At 39.3% G+C, this 19,681-nt stretch overlaps 1 protein-coding gene across 2 annotated transcripts in view; it reads right to left on the bottom strand.

Moving 5' to 3' along the window:
- Window positions 1-19,681, bottom strand: part of KNTC1 (kinetochore associated 1) — a 62,180-nt gene that overhangs the window by 17,656 nt on the left and 24,843 nt on the right. For both annotated transcript variants that reach the window (XM_079762721.1, XM_079762722.1), the window contains exons 28-49: window positions 19,261-19,364; window positions 19,011-19,110; window positions 18,189-18,323; window positions 17,532-17,651; window positions 16,250-16,322; window positions 15,581-15,648; window positions 13,773-14,050; window positions 13,204-13,376; window positions 12,672-12,769; window positions 11,596-11,734; window positions 11,318-11,374; window positions 10,429-10,595; window positions 9,331-9,435; window positions 8,339-8,467; window positions 7,382-7,498; window positions 6,428-6,537; window positions 4,834-5,041; window positions 3,314-3,403; window positions 1,520-1,691; window positions 1,375-1,433; window positions 1,031-1,247; window positions 105-178 (exon numbers count right to left, since the gene is read on the bottom strand). In XM_079762721.1, the coding sequence (XP_079618847.1) occupies window positions 105-178; window positions 1,031-1,247; window positions 1,375-1,433; window positions 1,520-1,691; window positions 3,314-3,403; window positions 4,834-5,041; window positions 6,428-6,537; window positions 7,382-7,498; window positions 8,339-8,467; window positions 9,331-9,435; window positions 10,429-10,595; window positions 11,318-11,374; window positions 11,596-11,734; window positions 12,672-12,769; window positions 13,204-13,376; window positions 13,773-14,050; window positions 15,581-15,648; window positions 16,250-16,322; window positions 17,532-17,651; window positions 18,189-18,323; window positions 19,011-19,110; window positions 19,261-19,364 (2,793 nt within the window). The remainder of the gene's footprint in view (window positions 1-104; window positions 179-1,030; window positions 1,248-1,374; window positions 1,434-1,519; window positions 1,692-3,313; window positions 3,404-4,833; window positions 5,042-6,427; window positions 6,538-7,381; window positions 7,499-8,338; window positions 8,468-9,330; window positions 9,436-10,428; window positions 10,596-11,317; window positions 11,375-11,595; window positions 11,735-12,671; window positions 12,770-13,203; window positions 13,377-13,772; window positions 14,051-15,580; window positions 15,649-16,249; window positions 16,323-17,531; window positions 17,652-18,188; window positions 18,324-19,010; window positions 19,111-19,260; window positions 19,365-19,681) is intronic.

Genomic DNA, 19,681 nt, shown 5'->3' with positions numbered 1-19,681 from the left:
AACCCTGGAAAAAGCTCACCAGGGCAGGATGAGGAGGTATGCTAGGTGAGCACAATTTAAATAAAAAAGAAAGAGGAGCCTTCGATTTTAGAGCTCAGACACACCTTAGGTGGGATATTCTGTAGCCATCTCTCGGTTAAATACAGGCAGAATTTCAAAGAGGACATCTTGAAGGAACCTGAAAAGATGAAGACCAGAGCAAATCCTAATCCTTTCAAAACAATGTATTTTAGTCAAATTAGCAAGTTTTGTGGTTTTTTTAGTTATAAAAATGCATGCTCATAGTAAAGAACCACCTAAACAGGACAGAAAAATACAAACCAGGAAGGAAACCCAGAGGCCCCTTCTTTAGCTTCTATTTCTAAGTCTTTCTTCCTTTTTAATATATTTTATTGATTTTCTTACAGAGAGGAAGGGAGAGGGATAGAGAGTTAGAAACATCGATGTGAGAGAAACATCGATCAGCTGCCTCCTGCACACCCCCTACTGGGGATGTTCCCACAACCAAGGCACATGCCCTTGACCAGAATCGAACCTGGGACCCTTCAGTCTGCAGGCCGACGCTCTATCCACTGAGCCAAACCAGTGAGGGCAATATGCTCTATTTTTAAAACCACTTTCTGACCAATGAAAAATTAAAAAAAAAAAAATTCAACTTTTGTTACAACAAAAACCATGGCAACGAGTACCTGTGTTTGTGAACCTGCTTGATTAGGTGAGACTATCTAAGGACTCGTTATTGGAAGTATGACTGGATATTGGGAAGTTAAGCATCAATTTATATTCCCACTGTCGAGGTGGAGCCCATATCCACACGCCCTGAGCAAGCAGCAAGGAGCCTTTCTTACTCGACTGGGGCCATTTTAACATTCAGCAGTAAAACAAGCGAAGAGAGAGGGCACATACTTTTTTGAATCATCATATTGCTTCTCCTCAAACTATAAAAGTAGGTTTGTTTTTTTTTTTTACTAAAAGTTCACAAAGCAACACAGCTGACCATCCTAAGGGCAGTTAAAGGAAGAACCCCTACCTTCTGGGATATCCTGGGCAAGACTGAAGGCAATAGCCACCGCCCACTCCGGGTTGACTATCGATAGCAAGTAGGATTCGATGGTCTGAGCGATCTTAGTTATTTCCTTGTTAATCAATGTTGAGGACTTAGCTGGTGGGGACTTCAGTAGTTTTGGCTTCAATTTGTTTTCAAAGACATGCTTGGCGACAGACACATACAGAGTGTCCAAAGAAAACTTCAAAGAAGAAAAAAAGAGAAGTTAAGGCTGATGGATAGGTGAAAGAAAGCAGCATAAGATCCTCTCCCCAGGTCCCGATTAGTGAAAGGATAAGGAAGCGCCTTGCAGAGCTGGCGCCCAGTACCTTCATTAACTTGGAAATGAGGAGCAGTGTGGGGAAGGATTCTTCACTGAGCTCCGTAGCTGGAAAGGAAGCAAGGGTGGTGTGATTTGCTTAAGAAGAAAACGTTGGCTACTCAGTAAAATTCATAAGAAGTGAAAGAACATACAGAGGATTTTCCAGAAGTTCTGCGCCGTGCCAAAAAATATTAGGTGGAAAGGCAGCCTGGTTTGGGCGGCTGATGGCAACGTTATCACATGCTCCAACATATACTGATACTCGAGGTCCACTGGGGGGGAAATTCTTCTGTAGGACTTCAGATGCTTTAGAAGACTCAATGCCTGTGTCACAAGAAAACACGTTTTCCTTCGAGATTAAATTAACCCTAAGCGTCTTAAAATCATCTACCTCTTGACTGGCCAGTGTAGCTCAGTGGTTGAGCGTCAACCTATGTATGAACTAGGACAGTGGTTGGCAAACTCATTAGTCAACAGAGCGGCAAACTGCGGCTCTCGAGCCGCATGGGGCTCGCGAGCCGCAGTTTGCCGACCGCTGAACTAGGGAGGTCCTGGTTTCATTGTGGGCTTGATCCCAGTGAGGGGCATGCAGGAGGCAGCTGATCAATGATTATCTCTCATCATTGATGTTTCTATCTCTCTCTCCCCCTTTCTCTTCCTCTCTGAAATTAAAAAAAAAAAAAAAAAATCACCTAACTCTATACCATCATAGATTTCTGTTTCTGTGATGGTATTGTTTTCAACAAGATAATGAAAATCTTTTGTAGTTTTACCTTTAATGTTATTCTTCTAAACCATAATTAATATGCTCATGAAAGATTTTACACCATGGTTTGGCTCAGTGGATAGAGCGTCAGCCTGCGGACTAAAGGGTCCCGGGTTCGATTCCGGTCAAGGGCATGTACCTTGGTTGTGGGCACATCCCCAGTGGGAGGTGTGCAGGAGGCAGCTGATCGATGTTTCTCTCCCATCGATGTTTCTAACTCTCTATCTCTCTCCCTTCCTCTCTGTAAACAATCAATAAAATATATTTTTTTAAAAAAAGAAATTACACCATGTAAATCCAACGGAACCCTGCTGCTGGTGGGATGTTTGGTAAAGGAGAGTGTGGCAGTTCCCTATGCTCTCTTCAAACAGTTTGAGAGCTATCTCCAAAACACTTGATTTCATTTTAAATATAGAGGCAATAGATCTAAAATTAATCCTCTGTATCCTTTACTTCTCTTTGGTTTATATCTCATATTTCTCAGGCTTATGTAAATTACCTTTTGAATCAACTCATTTTAATTTTTTAAAATCCAATTTAAAAAGAAGATATAAAAGCTACTATAACCAAAATTCAGAAAAAAACTAAGAAGTTACTGTACAGAAATAGAATGGAGTGAGTCCTAGACCTATCTACTAATAGAGAAAACCACCTACATGATATACCCCCCGCCATAACAAATAGTTTTTGCCTTAATTTTTCCAAATCAGTCTGTTACGGACTTCATTCTCAGATTTAAAACACCTCGCTACAGCAAAAACTGAATTAAGGTAAGTGATAAAAATATGGGAAGCACAAAAAAACTATTTCTGTATTTCTTTTAAAGAAAAGGAACTAGAATAAAATGTGGAGTTATTTTTATTTTATTTTTTTAAATATTTTTATTGATTTCAGAGAGGAAGGGAGAGGGAGAGAGAGATAGAAACATCAGTGATGAGAGAGAATCATCGATTGGCTGCCTCCTGCACGCCCCCTACTGGGGATGAAGCCAACAACCTGTGCATGTCCCGGGACTCTTCAGTCCGCAGGCTGTCGCTGTATCCACTGAGCCAAACCAGCTAGGGCTAAAATGTGGAGTTTTAAGGAACCTCAAAGGACCGTCCAGAAAGACATGGGATAACTAATTTTTTAAGGATCGAAATAAAAATAAAAAGATAATTAAAAAATATATTTGTTATACCTGGTTAATATTAATGTTGGTTATTTTTTCATCGGCTCTTTCAATAACTTTCAGGACAACTTCAACCATTTCATAGTCATAGGGATCCAACTACATAAAAACAAAAATATATCAAAACCTGAGAAGATGGTACCTGGCTGGTAAGCTGGTTTTATTCAGTTATGTTCATTAGTACAGAGACTACAAATACAAAATCTCAGTGCACAGCAATGGTAAATTAGATTATTCTTTAAAAAACAAAGATTTTCTCACTTCTAAAATTAGTTGTTAGGATAAACATACGTGCTTTAAAATGTCTCAAAATGCCTTTTTTTAAAAAGCTGGATAAAGCAATGTTGTTTTAATAAAGAAAGAGGTTCTTACATCCTACAACCCTAAAAAGATAAATATATTAAAATTTTATAATTTTGGAAGATTGTAAAATTAAAATTCTATTTCTTCCATTTATGATGGGAAAATTACAATAGAAGGAAACTGACCTTTTCTGGAAAATGACATAACTAAGAGTGTGGCCTCTAAGCAAATTTCTCCAAGGTTTTGCTTCCAGCTCTAATCATATACAGACATGAATAATTAATTGGGTGGCATCTATATGTTTATAAAAAGGAAGTATTCTCTTTGTTCTTTGTTTCTAGTTAATCATTAGGTTTTTTTTCTTCATTTTTTAAATGCCAACCCAAGGCACATGAATAACACTGAACAAAGTGGGAAGATGATCTCTATGGTACCTAAAAATTTTGAGCAAGTTATATATAATTTTTGGCTAAAGCGCAAGCAAAATATAAAACTAAAGTATTTCTTATAATCTTATTTCTCCTTCCATCTAACTTCATCCCACCACCAAACTACCTCTTGACCTAAAAATTCCAACTCTCAGATCTCCTAACAAAAAATAACAAAAATAATTAAACAAGAAGGCAAACATGTATGCATGAAGATATGCATTGTAACAATTTATAGTAAAAAAGAAATTTACAAATAATTTAAAAGTTCATCTATAAAGGCCAGATAAAACACAGATTTCATCCATATTGTGGAATAACAAATACGTATTTGTCAAAAATGAGATAGATGGATTTTTACTGACATGTAATAATAATATAGTAAGTGAAAAAGGAAAGGAACAGGATAATATATTTAGTGTAAGATAGTCACCAAGCTATTAACATTTTTACCTATGGGAGTAGGGTTAAAATTTTTCACTTTTTATGTTTAGACCTTTCTCTCTAGTTTTTCAAAGAATATGTGCTATTTATTAAAATCTGAAAAAAAAGGCTGTATGTACTTTTTTAAAAAAGAAAAACTGCTGTATTAAGCTATATTAAAAATCTAAAATTACTTCAAAAGTAAAAGCTTATAAAATAACGCAGGGCTTACATTTCCAATTTGTTCCTATATAGCTAATTAATTAAGTGGAGAGGGACATTTAAAATGACCCGATGTGCTCATTCCACCACCCCTCTGCCTCATAAAACATGCCACTAAGGCTGATGACCACGTTCACTTCACCACAACTCTACCTTATGGAGTATCCCACTAAGACTGATGACCAAGTCTTTGGTGCTCGTCAGTAAAGGCACCATTTCCAGGGCTTTGGCCAGGAGCCTGGCGTGCTGCTGCGTTGCGGAGGCCGAGCTTGCGTCCCCCTGGCTGTGGCTGGAGTTCGTGTTGTGGAGCAGTGTTTCGATGAACAGCTGAAGAGCTGCATCACAGTTCAGCTGAAAGGTGCTAAGAGAAGTATTCGGTTACACACCAATCCCCGCAAATGCATGCGTTTCCACACAAAGTTCTTGGAAAACTTAAGTCCCTGCTCCTATCGCTGAAATCTAACCCTCCTGTTGTCCAGTCTTACAATCAATCATTTTTGTGGCTATTAGCAGGGTCTCTGGAACCAGAGAGAGAACACAGCTCTTCTTAAAATTGAAGGTATTTATGCTCAAGATGAGACTGAAGTCTGTCTAGGCAAGAGATATACAAATTGACGACAATATGCAATAAAAACTGTAAAAATTAAATGAGATGTGTGTGAAAGGTCTTTGAAACTAATAATGTGCCAGGAAATTGGTCATTCTATTAGAAACATCTAAGATATAAATTACCAATCATCTATTCCTACTCATCACAGTAAATTGTATCTGTAAGTAACATTTAACATTTAATTTTTTTATTCACTTATTAAACTATTTTTTAAAAAATATATTTTATTGATTTTTTACAGAGAGGAAGGGAGAGGGATAAAGAGTTAGAAACATCGATGAGAGAGAAACATCGATCAGCTGTCTTCTGCACCACCACCCCCCGCACTGGGGATGTGCCCGCAACCAAGGTACATGCCCTTGACCGGAATTGAACCTGGGACCCCCCAGTCTGCAGGCCGACGCTCTATCCACTGAGCCAAACCGGTTTCGGCAACTTATTAAACTATTTTTAAAAATTCTCCATAAATCCTACTTTTCACTGATTTTGTATTTAAGATTACTTTGCTCCTAAATTGATCTGAGTTAGAAGTTTAATTGCTCAAAAGAATACTCCCAAACTTCCCTGGCTGTGGGAGTCATCTGCAGCTCCTTTTAAGGATCAGATTCCTGGGCCTTTGCCCAGACCTGCCGGAGAAACACCAGGGAGGGGCCCAGGAATCTGTATTTTTAATCATGTGTCCTAGGCGATGCTTATCATGAGGGGAGTTTGGGAAAACACTTTAAATAAAAAGTGCTATCTTAAGAGAATTTAATCCTGGATTTACTCAGTCTGAGGATGAGCAAAAGAAAACACCATGCCTAGCCAATGTGGCTCAGTGGTTGAGTGTTGACCTATGAACCAGGAAGTCACGGTTTGATTCCCAGTCAGGGTACATGCCCAGGCTAGATCCCCAATAGGGGGCGTGCAGGAGGCAGCTGATTAATGATTCTCTCCAATTATTGATGTTTCTATCCGCCTCTCCCTCTCCTTTCCTCTCTCTGAAATCAATTGGGAAAAAAAAAAAGAAAAAAAGAAAGAAACATCAGAGGTCTGGGGACCACACGTAATAATCATCCCTACTACTGTGTTCTCACAGGAAGGATTGCCAGTTTGAATGGCTAACAGCAAGAATCCCATTCAAGCTTTAAGAGTTACCTGCAATATTCCAGAATGAGGCTTGTGTCCACATCTGTATTCTCCACAAGAGCTTTAATGAGGTCTTTCTTGGTGAGAAAATGTTGCCTGAAAACCGGCTGAAAAGAAATCTAGCAATAAAAAGAGCAAAACAAAAACCACACTAAACTGAAATGCATTAGAATAAGGGCACCATCATGTTGTGCCTTTTTACTATCCTTTTTTTTTTTACAGAAAAGCATTTTTCTGAGACTCCCCCAACTTGGTTTTTTTTTTAGCACACTACCCAACTTGACCACCATTCGAAGACTTCAGGTATATTTTGCAATGGGTCCAAAATCCCTCTCAGTCACACTAACCCTTGCCTCTTCATCGGTAAGTTTGGTTGTTAGCAATAACCAGTCCCATGACTGCATAGGAGTTACGCCCCAAAACACATACCATTTCTGTAGTGGTCACATTCTTGGTAGGTCAACTATTTGCAAATTAAATAAAACGTTTTACATTTATAGTCAAGAAAACAGGATTTTGTTTGTGTTTGCAAAGTAAAAATAAGGACCACTTGCTTTTCCCTAGTTGGAGTTCTTAAAGCTTAGTGCACCTGTACATACATTTTAATATTATCTTAAACCAAGTAATAGCAGCACAAAAGTATGAGGCTAAAGGCTAGGCCTGAAATAGTATAAATGTCAATTAATGCTAGACATATTCCTATAAATGAAAAAGGTAAACAGATGAAAATGATGTCAAGTCTCTTTTAATCTCCTTAAAAATATAAAGAAAATTAGACAAAGGGCCTCTTCTTCTTTGAAAGCACCAATGAGTGTACTTAATATATACATACACACACATATAAAACATACATATACATATATGTATTTCTCTCCCTAAAAGTAAAGACCGAGATCTTTCAAGTTTTCTAACTGGATAGATATTAGAATGTATGAAATTTTCGGTGCCACAGAGAATACTTACACCAAGTTTACCAAGGCGGATACCCCACTGGGCATCAGTACTGAGTTCACGAAATCTGAGCTCCATTTCTGTTTCGTGATAGAGACTGGCCAGCTGAGAGCCCACCAGAGAAATTGCCTAAAAAATGAAAACAATTAAAATTCAACTGCACACAGAATATGTTCCAACACCTTTTAGATGAAAACCAACAATAAAAATCAAAACCTTTCTTTGTGCTAATAATGTGACATGCTATATATTGCTCTGTACACAGTCATTGCTTATACAACATTCAGGTCATTCAGCTTTTGGCATGATGCCATAAATTTAGCCTGGCTTTCCTTCATAAGAAAAGACCAAATTTTAGTTATCCTGCAAAAGCAGCTTCCCCTCCCCCAGGGCAAATTTTAAAACAAACATCAAAGAGAAATTTTGCATCAATTAAACTTTGTCCTACAAAAAAGAACAAGGTCATAGCTCAAAGGATTCAAATACACTAGAGTAAGCATAAGAAATGAGGTCTGTGGCTGGGTACAGATTTTAAGAAATAAAATATTGTAATTCTTTTGGTTGAGCAATGCTTAGGACCTGCATACATTCACCAAAGTGCCACTAGTCAAGCAAAAGCTGGTAGAAACCAAGTGAGTTAGTATGACATTCCTTCTGTGAAATCTGAAGATCTGATGGCAAAGCCAACTTCCTTTTTCCCCCTAAATCTTCAATATTTTTTTGAAGTATATTTTTATTGATTTCAGAGAGGAAGAGAGAGGGAGAGAAACATCAATGAAGAGAATCATCGATCGACTGCCTCCTGCATGCCCACACTGGGGATTGAGCCCGCAAACCGGGCATGTGCCCTGATTGGGAATCAAACCATGACCTTCTGGTTCATAGATTGATGCCCAACCACTGAGCTATGCTGGCTGGGCTAAATCTTCAATATTTTAAGTATTAATGGTGTGCGCTCCCAGGTCATACCAAAATTTTGTCGTAATTCTGCCATGCTTTATCGATGAGCTTCCAGAGATTTTCAAACACTTCTTTTTGGGGTAAGAGAGTGCAGTAACTCAATGCCAAGTCAAGATCCACCAGGCGACAATTGAATACCTATGGGAAGAAAGCACCCAGAGAAGCAAATTCTTTACAATCAAAACTGAAAATGGGCTCTAAAAGCTTGTCATTAAATTTAATTACAGACCCTATTAAAGAACAAGCGTTTCACACAAGGTTAGTTATTGTTACACAGTTCCAACTTGTTTGTTTAGTTGTAATGTCCTTTATCAATATTATAAGTTTAAGGAAAGCAACTAAAAGAATTGTGTTCTAGCACTGGCCAGTTTTGGCTCAGGGGATAGAGCATTGGCCTGCGGACTGAAGGGTCCCGGGTTTGATTCTGGTCAAGGGCATGAACCTCGGTTGCAGGCTCAATCCCTGGCCCTGGTCAGAGTGCACGCAGGAGGCAACCAAATTGATGTGTCTCTCTCATATCGATGTTTCTCTGTCTCTCTCCCTCCCTTCCACTCTCTCTAAAAATCAATAGAAAAATATCCTGGGGTGAGGATTAACAAACAAAAAACCAAAAAAGATTGTGTTCTTTATGGCACAGTAACCTTACCTTTTCTTTTGAATGACTATCTCATCACTTTCTTCAAATCCCCTCCCCCTCTTCACTCTTTTTAAAAAACATATACATTTTTATTGATTTCAGAGGAGGAGAATGGAAGAGATAGAAACATCAATGATGAGAGAGAATCATTGATCAGCTGCCTGCTACACGCCCCACACTGGCATCGAGCTTGCAACCTGGGCATGTGCCCTGACCGGGAATCAAACTGTGACCTCGACCACTGAGCCATGTGGGCTGGGCTCCCTCTTCACTCTTCACCTGCGACATCAGAAGCAATCAGAAGAGAGAAAAAAACAACCACATACATCCAAAACAAAACAGCTTACCAAGAACAGATACTCACTTTGTGCAACAGTGTTGTAGCATTCCCCCTGACAAACGTAATGGCTTTCTCTTTCAGTGCCACCATAACTTTCCTTGAGTTAACTAACATGGCCTCTCCAAACAGCTTTTAGAAAAGAACAAAAAACTTGTTAGGTCCACTTCTATGCATCATTGTGAAAACTTTCATCAATGTATGCAAAAAGCATGGGCAACTAATCTATAATGACAGAAAGCTGGGGCTGGGGTTGAGAACTGACTGGGAAAGGGCAAAAAGAAACCTTTTCAAATATCTAGGTTTTCATTATTTATTTATTTAAAATATATTTTTATTGATTTCAGAGCAGAAGGGAGAGGGGAGAGAGAGACAGAAACATCAATGATGAGAGAGGATCATTGACCGGCTGCCTCCTACACCCCCCCCCACAGGGGATGGAGCCCAAAAGCTGGGCATGTGCCCTGACCGAGAATTGAACCGTGACCTCCTGGTTCATAGGTTAACACTCCACCACTGACCCACACCGGCTGGCCTCAAATATCTAGATTTTTAAATCAGTCTATACCTTTGAGTCTATATCTTGATTGTGGTGTTGTTGACAAGGTGAATAAACTGGTTGACAAACTTCAAACATGTGCATTTTAATTTTGAAAGCTGGACTTCATTGAAGTTCATTTTTTAAAAATTGTTACTTAATAAATAGCAACAGAGTAGTAGCAATGATCGCAATCCCCTGAGATCAGCTTCAAAGGCAAGTTACGAACAGGCAGTTTGTCTTCTAGAATCTGTTCACTGATGCTGTCGGGTAGTAAGTATAATTTGGGCCACAGCAGAACAAAAAGCAGACAGAGAGTTTTGGCCTCATGTGACCCCTGGCCTCAGAGGTTTCCTCATTTGGAAAATGGAGAGTCTTGGGGTTGTTGCAAAGATTGAATATGAAATGTGTGGAAGGAAATGAACACCATCTGAATCTTAGGGACACTCAACAAATGTTTCTTAAATATGACGAGTTATTGATTTCCTTGTTATAGAGCCAAATAGGAAAATGTGGACCCCAAATGCCTCTGTTTGGCAGTGTTTCTGTGTCTGTATTCACCCAAAGTATTTGTTCTCGAACTGTACCTTTTCACTCAAACTGGCATCCATGAAGTTTGACACAGAGTACTGAAGACAGGTGCCAAATGAAAGAACGACAAATCTCAGGGCCAGCTCCCACTGGCTCGATTCCTGCAGGCTCTGAAGCAGGGCGGAGATGGAATTTATACTAGGTAAAAAAGTGAGGCTGTCTCCTGTGAAATGATAAAAGTATTTTAATATTTAGGTATTTTTGAACCAATTAGATCATATTATTAGAAATTGTTCTGAGGGACAGAATTACTTCTTCATTGCAGATAATGGTCTCCAAGTTAGTAAATGACTCAACAATGCGGGTTGATTTAAGCCAGAAAATCTTGATGTCCACTAGATAATGAGGTATTTTGATTGTGACCTGCCTATTTTGAGATGCTTAAATCATTACCTGAGGAAACCATTTCTCCACTTGGAAGACCAAATTTTATGAACAGCTTCAAAAGTTAAGGCTATAAAGCCTAATCACATAGTTTTCTGACCCTTTGAAAGAATAACAATGTAACAGTAATCCTATATAACAAAAGGGCAATATGCAAATTGACCCTAATGGTGGAACAACTGCTCGACCAGTCATTGAGAGGCACTGACCACCTCTTGGTCCCTCCCCTGGCCAGCAGGCTCCAATCGCCTAATGGCGAACTGGGAACTAGGGGTGGGTGGCAGCAGGGGGCAGGGCCAGCTGCCGGGGAAGATGGCCCTGATCTCAGGCCAGGCCTAGGAACCATACCCATGCACGCATTTTGTACGCTGGGCCTCTAGTAAATAAATAACTATATTAAGAACATTAAGTCAGAGTCATATTCGGGATTTTAAGGAATTTCTACATTGGTATATTTACAAAATCATCATACAAAGGCCATGCATTTCTGATGTCAAATACCTTCACTAATGGAGCAGTATGGTAAACTCGTAGAATCCAGGGGATGTCTCTTGCTTTCTACAAAAGAGAATAAATTAAATAAAACTCAATAACTCTCTCGTGGAGCACATATGCACATCACAGAGACATTCTTTTGTGTCTGGCTTATTTTGCTCAGCATGATGCCAGGGAGTTTCATCTACGTTACTATGTTGTAGTTCTGGTTCCAAACCTCTATAGTTTAATTCCTGTCAATAAAGCAGAGATACACTGACAATAAGGCCACAAATGAGATTTACCAGCTAGAGGGACCAGTGATGAAATCAGCTCGTAAATAACAGGGAGCACCATCTGCGACTCAAGAACGATTCCATCCTCACTGAAGAAGTCGCTGTAGGACCACTCTTCATATGGGTCTTTATGTGTTCCAAAGGAAGTCTAAAGACCAAATCACACAGAAAAGATTCTCATAAGGATACTCCAAAGCACACAACACTATCCTCACCAAGCAGAATCCAGGATCAGGGATATTAGAGTCAAATGCAGTGTGATGGTCAAATACAACTACATAGTCTGTTCCTTCTGGTCGATGGCTTATAACAATGCCATTTTATTTTACTATCTACTTAAAATATATTTTTACTGATTTCAGAAAGAAAGGGAGAAGGAGAGAGATAGAAACATCAATGATGAGAATCATTGATCAGCTGCTTCCTGCATGCCCCACACTGGGGATCTGACCTGCAACCCGAGCATGCGCCCTGACTAGGAATTGAACCGTGACCTCCTGGTTCATAGGCTGATGCTCAAACACTGAGCCACACTGGCCAGGCTAACAATGCCATTTTATGTTATGTTATTTATTTTATTTTAAAATTCTCACCCGAGGATATTTTTCCATTGATTTTCAGAGAGAGTGGAAGAGAGAAGGAAAGACAGAGAGAAATATCGATGTTAGAGAAACACATTGATTGGTTGCTTCCTACACATGCCTGACCAGGGCCCCGGCCAGGGAGAAGCCTGAAACTGAGGTATGTGCCCTTGACCCGGAATTGAACCTAGGACCTTTCGGTCTGCAGGCTGACGCTCTATCCACTGAGCCAAACAGGCTAAGGCAACATTTTAAATTAAACTGTTAGCCTAAGATAAGGACAATGCTCAGAGGTGCCTTGTTTGAGGCCCAATATTTCCTAAGACTGTGCAAATTAGAGGCAATACATGTGACTGGAAAAGAAGTGGCTTCATGCCCACTGGTCCAGAATAAGAAACTACAAGAGATAAGTCAGTATTTGTGTAGCCTATGCATGTGACTTAAAAGTGGTGTGTATGGAGTGGCAGAGCTTTTGCTTAAGGAAAAAATTCAAAAGCAATTTACTTTCATTAGGATTCCCCCGTCGTCCATCTGGCACTGTCTGGAAAGCTCTACTGCCATGAGAGTATATTTACATAGTTCTAGAGCATCTAGGAGAAAATCTGAAAGACAATCAATAAACATCATTAAACTAACAGTTAACTTATTTAGAATACTGACAACCTTTTAATAATCACGATTCAAAATTCTAAGGAAGGCCACAAAGCAGAGAGGTTTCCACATAACCCTAAGTAATGCAAGTCAAAGGTTTTCTTGAGCTTGGCTGGAAAGTAAGACCAGGTATGGGGGTGGGGCAAGGAATTTCACAGTCCTACGAAAGTGAACATCATCACGGTCCGAAATGACATCGTTACTATTTGGTAACGTTTTAATAATCCCCATAGGGAATGGATCATAATCCTCCCTTTGTAAAATGGAGATACGACCAACCTCTTCTCTGTGACTGCAATGTCCAATTGTAAAGGGGCAGTATTTGGGAGCTAAGTAAGACATGAACCACAGAAGATCAAACTCTGTGTAGGACAAATCTTGTCACCTGGACTGCAGGTGGTGGCAGCTTGGCATGCGAGGTCATGTATTTCGGAAGGAAGGCTTAGTCCCACAGGTGCTGTCATCGGAACGTCATTAGCCAACATCTGACAAAGCTTCTGACACGTCAGAAACAGCAGTTTCCCAGTGTCCGTGTTGCAGTGATACTTAAACAAGTCTCTTCGGGAGAAAGAAAGAGTTGGAAGTTAGAACACTCTTATTGAAGGTAAATGCCCTTGCCTTTCTTGGATCAATATACAACCACCACCAACTTTTAAAATGACCTCATGGTCTCTAGTTCGTTTTGTTTTTCAACTTGTTTAGGATACTGTTAACTGTCAGATGCAAGGTGACCTAAACACAATGGTGAGGTCACTTAACTATGCAGTATTCGTCAGTTGTCTTCTATGTTACCACCTTCGGACCCAGAGCCCAAAATAGGCCCGCAGGGTGAGAAACCAAGAATCACTGTGGTGGAAAAGGAAAGTGTCCCTGGCCCTACCCTGGCCACCGTAGAAGTAAACAAAGCAAATGCTCCCTCCAGAGGAGCTGTGGGGTGCGGAGAGCCGGACGCACCTGCACTTTTTCAGCGCCGTTCCCACGTTCCCCTCGCTCAGGGCCCTCAAGGTCAGCTCCGCCTCCAGCTCCTGCTCGGACACCTGCAGGGCCAGCGCCTGTCGGTGCAGCTTGGACTCGGTGCTCAGGCTCTTCTTGGCAGCCGCCGGCTCTGCAGTGCCCCTGGGTTTGTGCTTCGCCTGCGCGACTTCTTGGGCTTTGATGTACTGTTCACGGAGCTCTGCTACCAGGGAGTGATTGCTATAATCTTCAAAAGCAAGAAAGACCTCAAAGTTCTCCTGCCGCAAGGAAAGCGAGACAGAGCCCCAAGACTGTTTAGTTCGTCCATTGTAAAAAGCATCGGGATGTCTCCAACCTCTTTCTTCCCTCTCCCTCAGAGACTACTCTGTAAATTAAGGATTTAAGACTGCATATAATATCTAAGCACTATGCTGTACACCTGAAACAAGTACAATATTGACTGTCAACTGTAAGAAGAAAAACTTTTAGAGTTAAACAAAAAACACTCATAGTTCAAGTTATGAAAGTAACAATATCATGACAAGTTTAGAAAATAGGAAAACATCGCTTGAACCCAGGTGTTCTCACCTTCAGCACCATGGACATTTGGGCCAGAACTGTGGGGAGTGCTGAACGGAAGGAGGGAGGGATAGGTACTCGATTTGGGTGATTCTACTCTGGAGGCTGGAAGAACCCAGCTTTGCTCTTTTCTATCCTAACTCCTGGTTGGCTGCTGGCTTCAGACCGAGAATGGATTTCTCTGACCCAGGAAATCTATCCCACGGAAGGCCAGGTGAAGACACCAAGTGGTGGTGGGAGCGAGGCAGACCTTTCGCCTGGCTGCCTTACTTCAGGGCAGGGTTTCTCAATCTTGCCGGACGAGTCTTTGTGGTGGGGGCTGCCTTGTGTATAGCAGGACATGTAGCAGCATCCCTGGCCTCCACCCACCAGATCTGGTGCCATAAATGTTCAATAAACAGTAGCACGAAAAATACATGACTCTGCCTGGATCAAAACCATTGCTTTAAAGTCTCTCTTTCAAATTTAAGAACATGAAGAAGTTAACTCATATTGACTCCCCAGGTGCTTTTCATGGAGACATCTGTTGTCTAATACAGTAGGCCTCAAACTTCTTGGTGCAGCACCCCTGGACACTCTGAGGAACTCCAAGAAGTTTGCTTATGGGATATCTATCAATATTTACCATATTAGAAATTAAACCGAGAAATTTTTAAAACAAAAGGGGCTATAAAAGTGCCTTCAGAGTGACGACGTTATCATTTCATAAAGTCTATGAACAAAAAACCCTAAACAATTCCTTATTATTGCTGTCTATGTAGTTTTTATCTCATGGACCCCCGCAGAGGGTTTCAGGGTCCCTTAGGGTTCCATGGGCTGTACTTTGAGAGTTACATCTGCCAGCATTAATTTAAGTTTTCACAAAGAGATCCTCTTTTCATACAACTTTTTTCTATTTGATAAAACTTACCCCTTAACTTTGAAAGTTCTTTTATTTATACAATCTTTTGTATTAGGAAGGCCCTGGAGCCAAAATAAAATTAATTATTTTTAAATCTCAAATCTTAGGACAGTTAATCAAATCAAAGGTAACAAATATTCATTTTTAAGAAAGCTGAGTTGTCTAAAATAAAACTATGTAGAAAAAATCTTTTAGACACTATGAAAGAGTAGACAGTATATCCAGTCTCTGAAGGCCTGTGCAGAAAACTTTAAGGAGGGGCTGACCATCTATGTCAAAGGCACTGATCAGTCCGGTAATAATGTTCAATACAGCTTAATACCTTTACCTGTAAGCTAGCAACAGTTTTAAATAGATTCAACACATCTTCACACTCATCCTTCTTCTGCGGATTGTCTGTAATTAAAATTATTAGTTATAGCCGACATCCAAATTCCCACATTATCAGAATTTATAAAAGCCAAAATTTTAATTAGCTAGGTCTATTGAGATGCTGATTTAAGACAACTTAAGTTCAAAAAGAAATCTAATTATTCTTTTGGAAGGTACAAAAGAGAAGCTTATAGGTTACAAGAGAACTGGCAATTTTTCTGAAATAAATTGTAGCTCTTTTTTCTGCCCAAAAGAGTTACTTTGTTAATCATTTTATTTAAGTTCAAGATTAAATAGATTCCTCCCCCTCATCATAACCAAATGATAAGAAGAAATATGAATAAAAAGTGCAAGGCACCAAAGAAATCTAGTCTAGCATGAAATAGCTTACTGAAACATAAACGAGTGAAAAGTTGATTTTAGATGCATCTATTCTTATGCTACAAATCAATAGAATAAGGCAAGGAAGACTTTTCACGAAGAAAAGTGGGTGGGGTCAGAAAAAACCATCAGAGCCAGAACAACTGTGGGTCAGGATAAGATTGGTGTTGATGCTCCCTTCTGAACTTTAGAACAAATAAACTTTAGAACAAAGCCAAGGCGAGGGGACAGAGGTAGATGTTACCTTTCTGAATGTCGCACAATATTTTAAGAATGACTACTGATGTCTTCACTACAGACATTCTCCAGGCCTTGTCCTAAAAAGAAAGATGCAAAATGAAATTTACTTCCTTATTTGCCACTTTGGTAGTACACACACATAACAAATACATGAAAACTATGGGATCAGAAAAAAACAGTAAAAAAATGCTAGAAAGTCCCTCTCAGGAGCACTCCCAGTGCATTTCCACATTTCAGGTCTGGCCCCCCACTCCCCCCGCCGTGAGTTACCTTTGCCTTTCCCTCTCCTAAGCTCCAAAGGCCCTGCTTTTGCTTCTGTAACGTGTTTCCTGAGCCTACGCAGTCCAACTGGCTTATTTCTACTACCTTTGTAACTTTCTAAATAAATTTTCTCTTATAATTAAAAAAATTTTTTTTTGCTGAAAAACTGAGAGTTCTGTTACTGGGAGCTGGGGAACCAAGAAATACCCTCCCCCCCCCCCCCCCCCCGCCAAAAAACACACCTCATTTCCCTAAAAGTAAAAAAATTATGTGAACTGTTGAGACAGGTTAGGAGGTATCTATCTCTAAAGGTTTAAAAAACTCAACTAACCTGGGTAAATTAGGTATTTGGTTCCTTATCTCTATAAAGAAGTGAACTGGCTCTCTTGAAATGGTTTCTAAGTTTCAACCTTCTAAGATAATTTATATTTATGCTGTTTCTGTGGCTGACATTTGATATTATTGACTATGTCCCATACAATGAGGAAAATTGTTTATACTGCAAGGCATGATGGGAAACTCCTATGTACAACAAAGACTTCAATTAATCCTAATTCATTTAGTGTGGGCTCAAGCCAAAGCTCCAAAGCAGCCCTATGTGGCTTTTTGATTTTTTTTTAATTTTTAATTTTTTTGAATTTATACCAATTTTTTTGAATTTATACCAATTTTTTATTATTGAAATGGCTTTTTATTATTTTTTTTAAAATGTTTTTATTGATTTTGAGAGAGAGAGAAACATCGGCTGCCTCCTGCACGCCCTCTACTGGGGATTGAGCCCACAACCCGCGCATGTGCCCTGACCTGGAATCCAACAGGTGACCTCTTGGTTCATGGGTTGATGCTCAACCACTGAGCAACACCGGCCAGCTGGCTTTTTTCTATATAGTGCATTGACACAGGAATTTTTATATTAGGCCATTCTAGCAGTGAGAAGAGCAGATATTCACATTTGTACTTATACCCTATTGCTTCCTCTCCATAAAAATTGGATTTATCTACATTTTATTCAGTGAAAACCTCACCTCTTTAGAACCATCTGGTTCTTCTTGCATTGCCAATCGTGCCCATATAATGACTCTTTCTGCAGTCTTCTTAGCTTCCTCTGGAGGCAGAGACCTCAGCAAAAGGACACAGTCCTCACCCTGTAAGTAGTGTTTGAAGGAAGAAAAAACAGCTGACACCTTTGTGCAAAAAAACCAGTTGGGACTTACTTCTCATTTTCTATTTAAAGATAAAATGATATTTTGAAAACTAGATTACGATAAGATAAAAATATGAACATTCTGTTGATGATAGCAAACAAAGAAATTAAATTAAAATACCACTCTCTGTACTTTGTAATTTTATGCTTATTGAATTATAGAAAAATAACGACACTTATGAATAAAAATAAAAAGCCCATATCCTATTCTGGAATCAAAGGGTACCACAGAAAATATAAGACATGAATCTGAGTTTTGTTAAGTAGTAAAGAGTATGAAAATCCATTAGCTATTCACAAAACACTTTACAGAACCTACAGATATGAAAAACATGGTCAACCTAACAGTCAATGTTTTTATCGTGGTATAACTTTATCTTGTGTTAATCTATGTAGATAATTTGGTTGTTTTGAGTTTTTAATGGTTTTGCTAACAAAGTAACCATAGGAAAGAAAGGACACTATGAAACTTTCATACCTGGTCTCTATCTATCAGGTCTATAATCCTCAGACTGTAGATTTCATCAGGAGGCAACATGTACGCTTGGGCCACCTTCAAAGCATCTTCTAAGGAGGATGGGACATCTTGTTTGAGAATGTATCTGACCACCCTCTGAAATAGACACAATATATACATTAATTTCTTTGTTATAAAATCTCACAGAGAACCCAAAAATTATCCGTTCAAAAGGTAAAGTATTCATTAAACTAAGGCAGCGCCCTAACCAGTTTAGCTCAGTGGATAGAACATCTGCCCGCGGACTGAAGGGTCCCGGGTTTGATTCTGGATAAGAGCATGGTTGCCGGCTCATCCCCACTGGGGGACGTGCGGGAGGCAGCTGATCGGTTTCTCTCTCATTGATGTTTCTAACTCTATCACTCTTCCTTCCTCTCTGTAAAATCAATTTATTTAAAAAATAAAAATTAAGAAAATAAATTAAAATAAGGCAGTAAAAAACTAAGCTGTATGAAACATTAAAAAATAATTTACATTCTGACTTTTATGACAGTCCTGCCCAACTCCCCCTACCCCAGCTTTATTGGGCTATAAATGAAAAATTAAACATAGTATATATTTAAGGTGTACAATGTGATGATTTGATATATTCATTTAGTTTCTTAATTTACCATCTGTTGTCCTCTCTACTCTAATAAACAATTAAATGCCCCATCAACGTTCTGTTTGACAAAAGGAAGTTAGTGGAGAACCTAACTCTACTACCTTGAAGAACATGAAATTCTCATTAAATTTTCCAGATTGCCCTAGAAATGGGGTCCAAAGATTCTTCATTGTACTTACCATTATTTCCTTGTTTAAGAGGTTCACCTCCCTTATTCCGTAGCCTCGTAAAAGTTTTTTCATTTCCATTAGTTTGTAACTCTCCTGTAATAACTTGACCCTAAATGTAAATTTATTGGTATTAACATGGATTATCTTCTTTAATGAAATGCCAGGGGACACGGTAAAGGACAGAACACCAGAAATGACTGTCAACTCAACACACGAGGCTTATCCAACACCAACAAAGGTGTTTGGGCTTTCATCTTACTTGGGGTGGTCCATCTCCAAGTGCTTTTTCACCAGCTGCTCCACCGCCGCATTCCAGGGAACCACGGCTGCGTACATCATCTTAAGCACAGCGTCGAATATGAGCTACAAAGACACACACAGGGCAGTGAGTAGCCTGGGAGGTCATGCAAATTAATGACATTGCCTAATCTACAACAGAGGTCCTACATCTACTGTATGACTGCAAAAGTATACCTTCCTTCTGATTTTCACACATAAAGGGCAATGTTAATATTTAAAAAAATATTTTCTCTGCTGGAAATTAAGTCATATAACTCTATTTCTACAGACTGTGTTTAAAAATATTTTTTCATGCATTTTTTATTCATATTTTATAATAGTGCTTAATAACAGTGCAGTAGAAATAAAGGCATATTGTAATGTATTTTTCAAATGTCTCT

The sequence above is a fragment of the Cnephaeus nilssonii genome (assembly GCF_951640355.1).
Source record: "Cnephaeus nilssonii genome assembly, chromosome: 22".
Taxonomy (NCBI): Eukaryota; Metazoa; Chordata; class Mammalia; order Chiroptera; family Vespertilionidae; genus Cnephaeus; species Cnephaeus nilssonii.
Note: the sequence above shows the minus strand (reverse complement) of the source record. Positions and strands in the feature narration are given on the sequence as shown.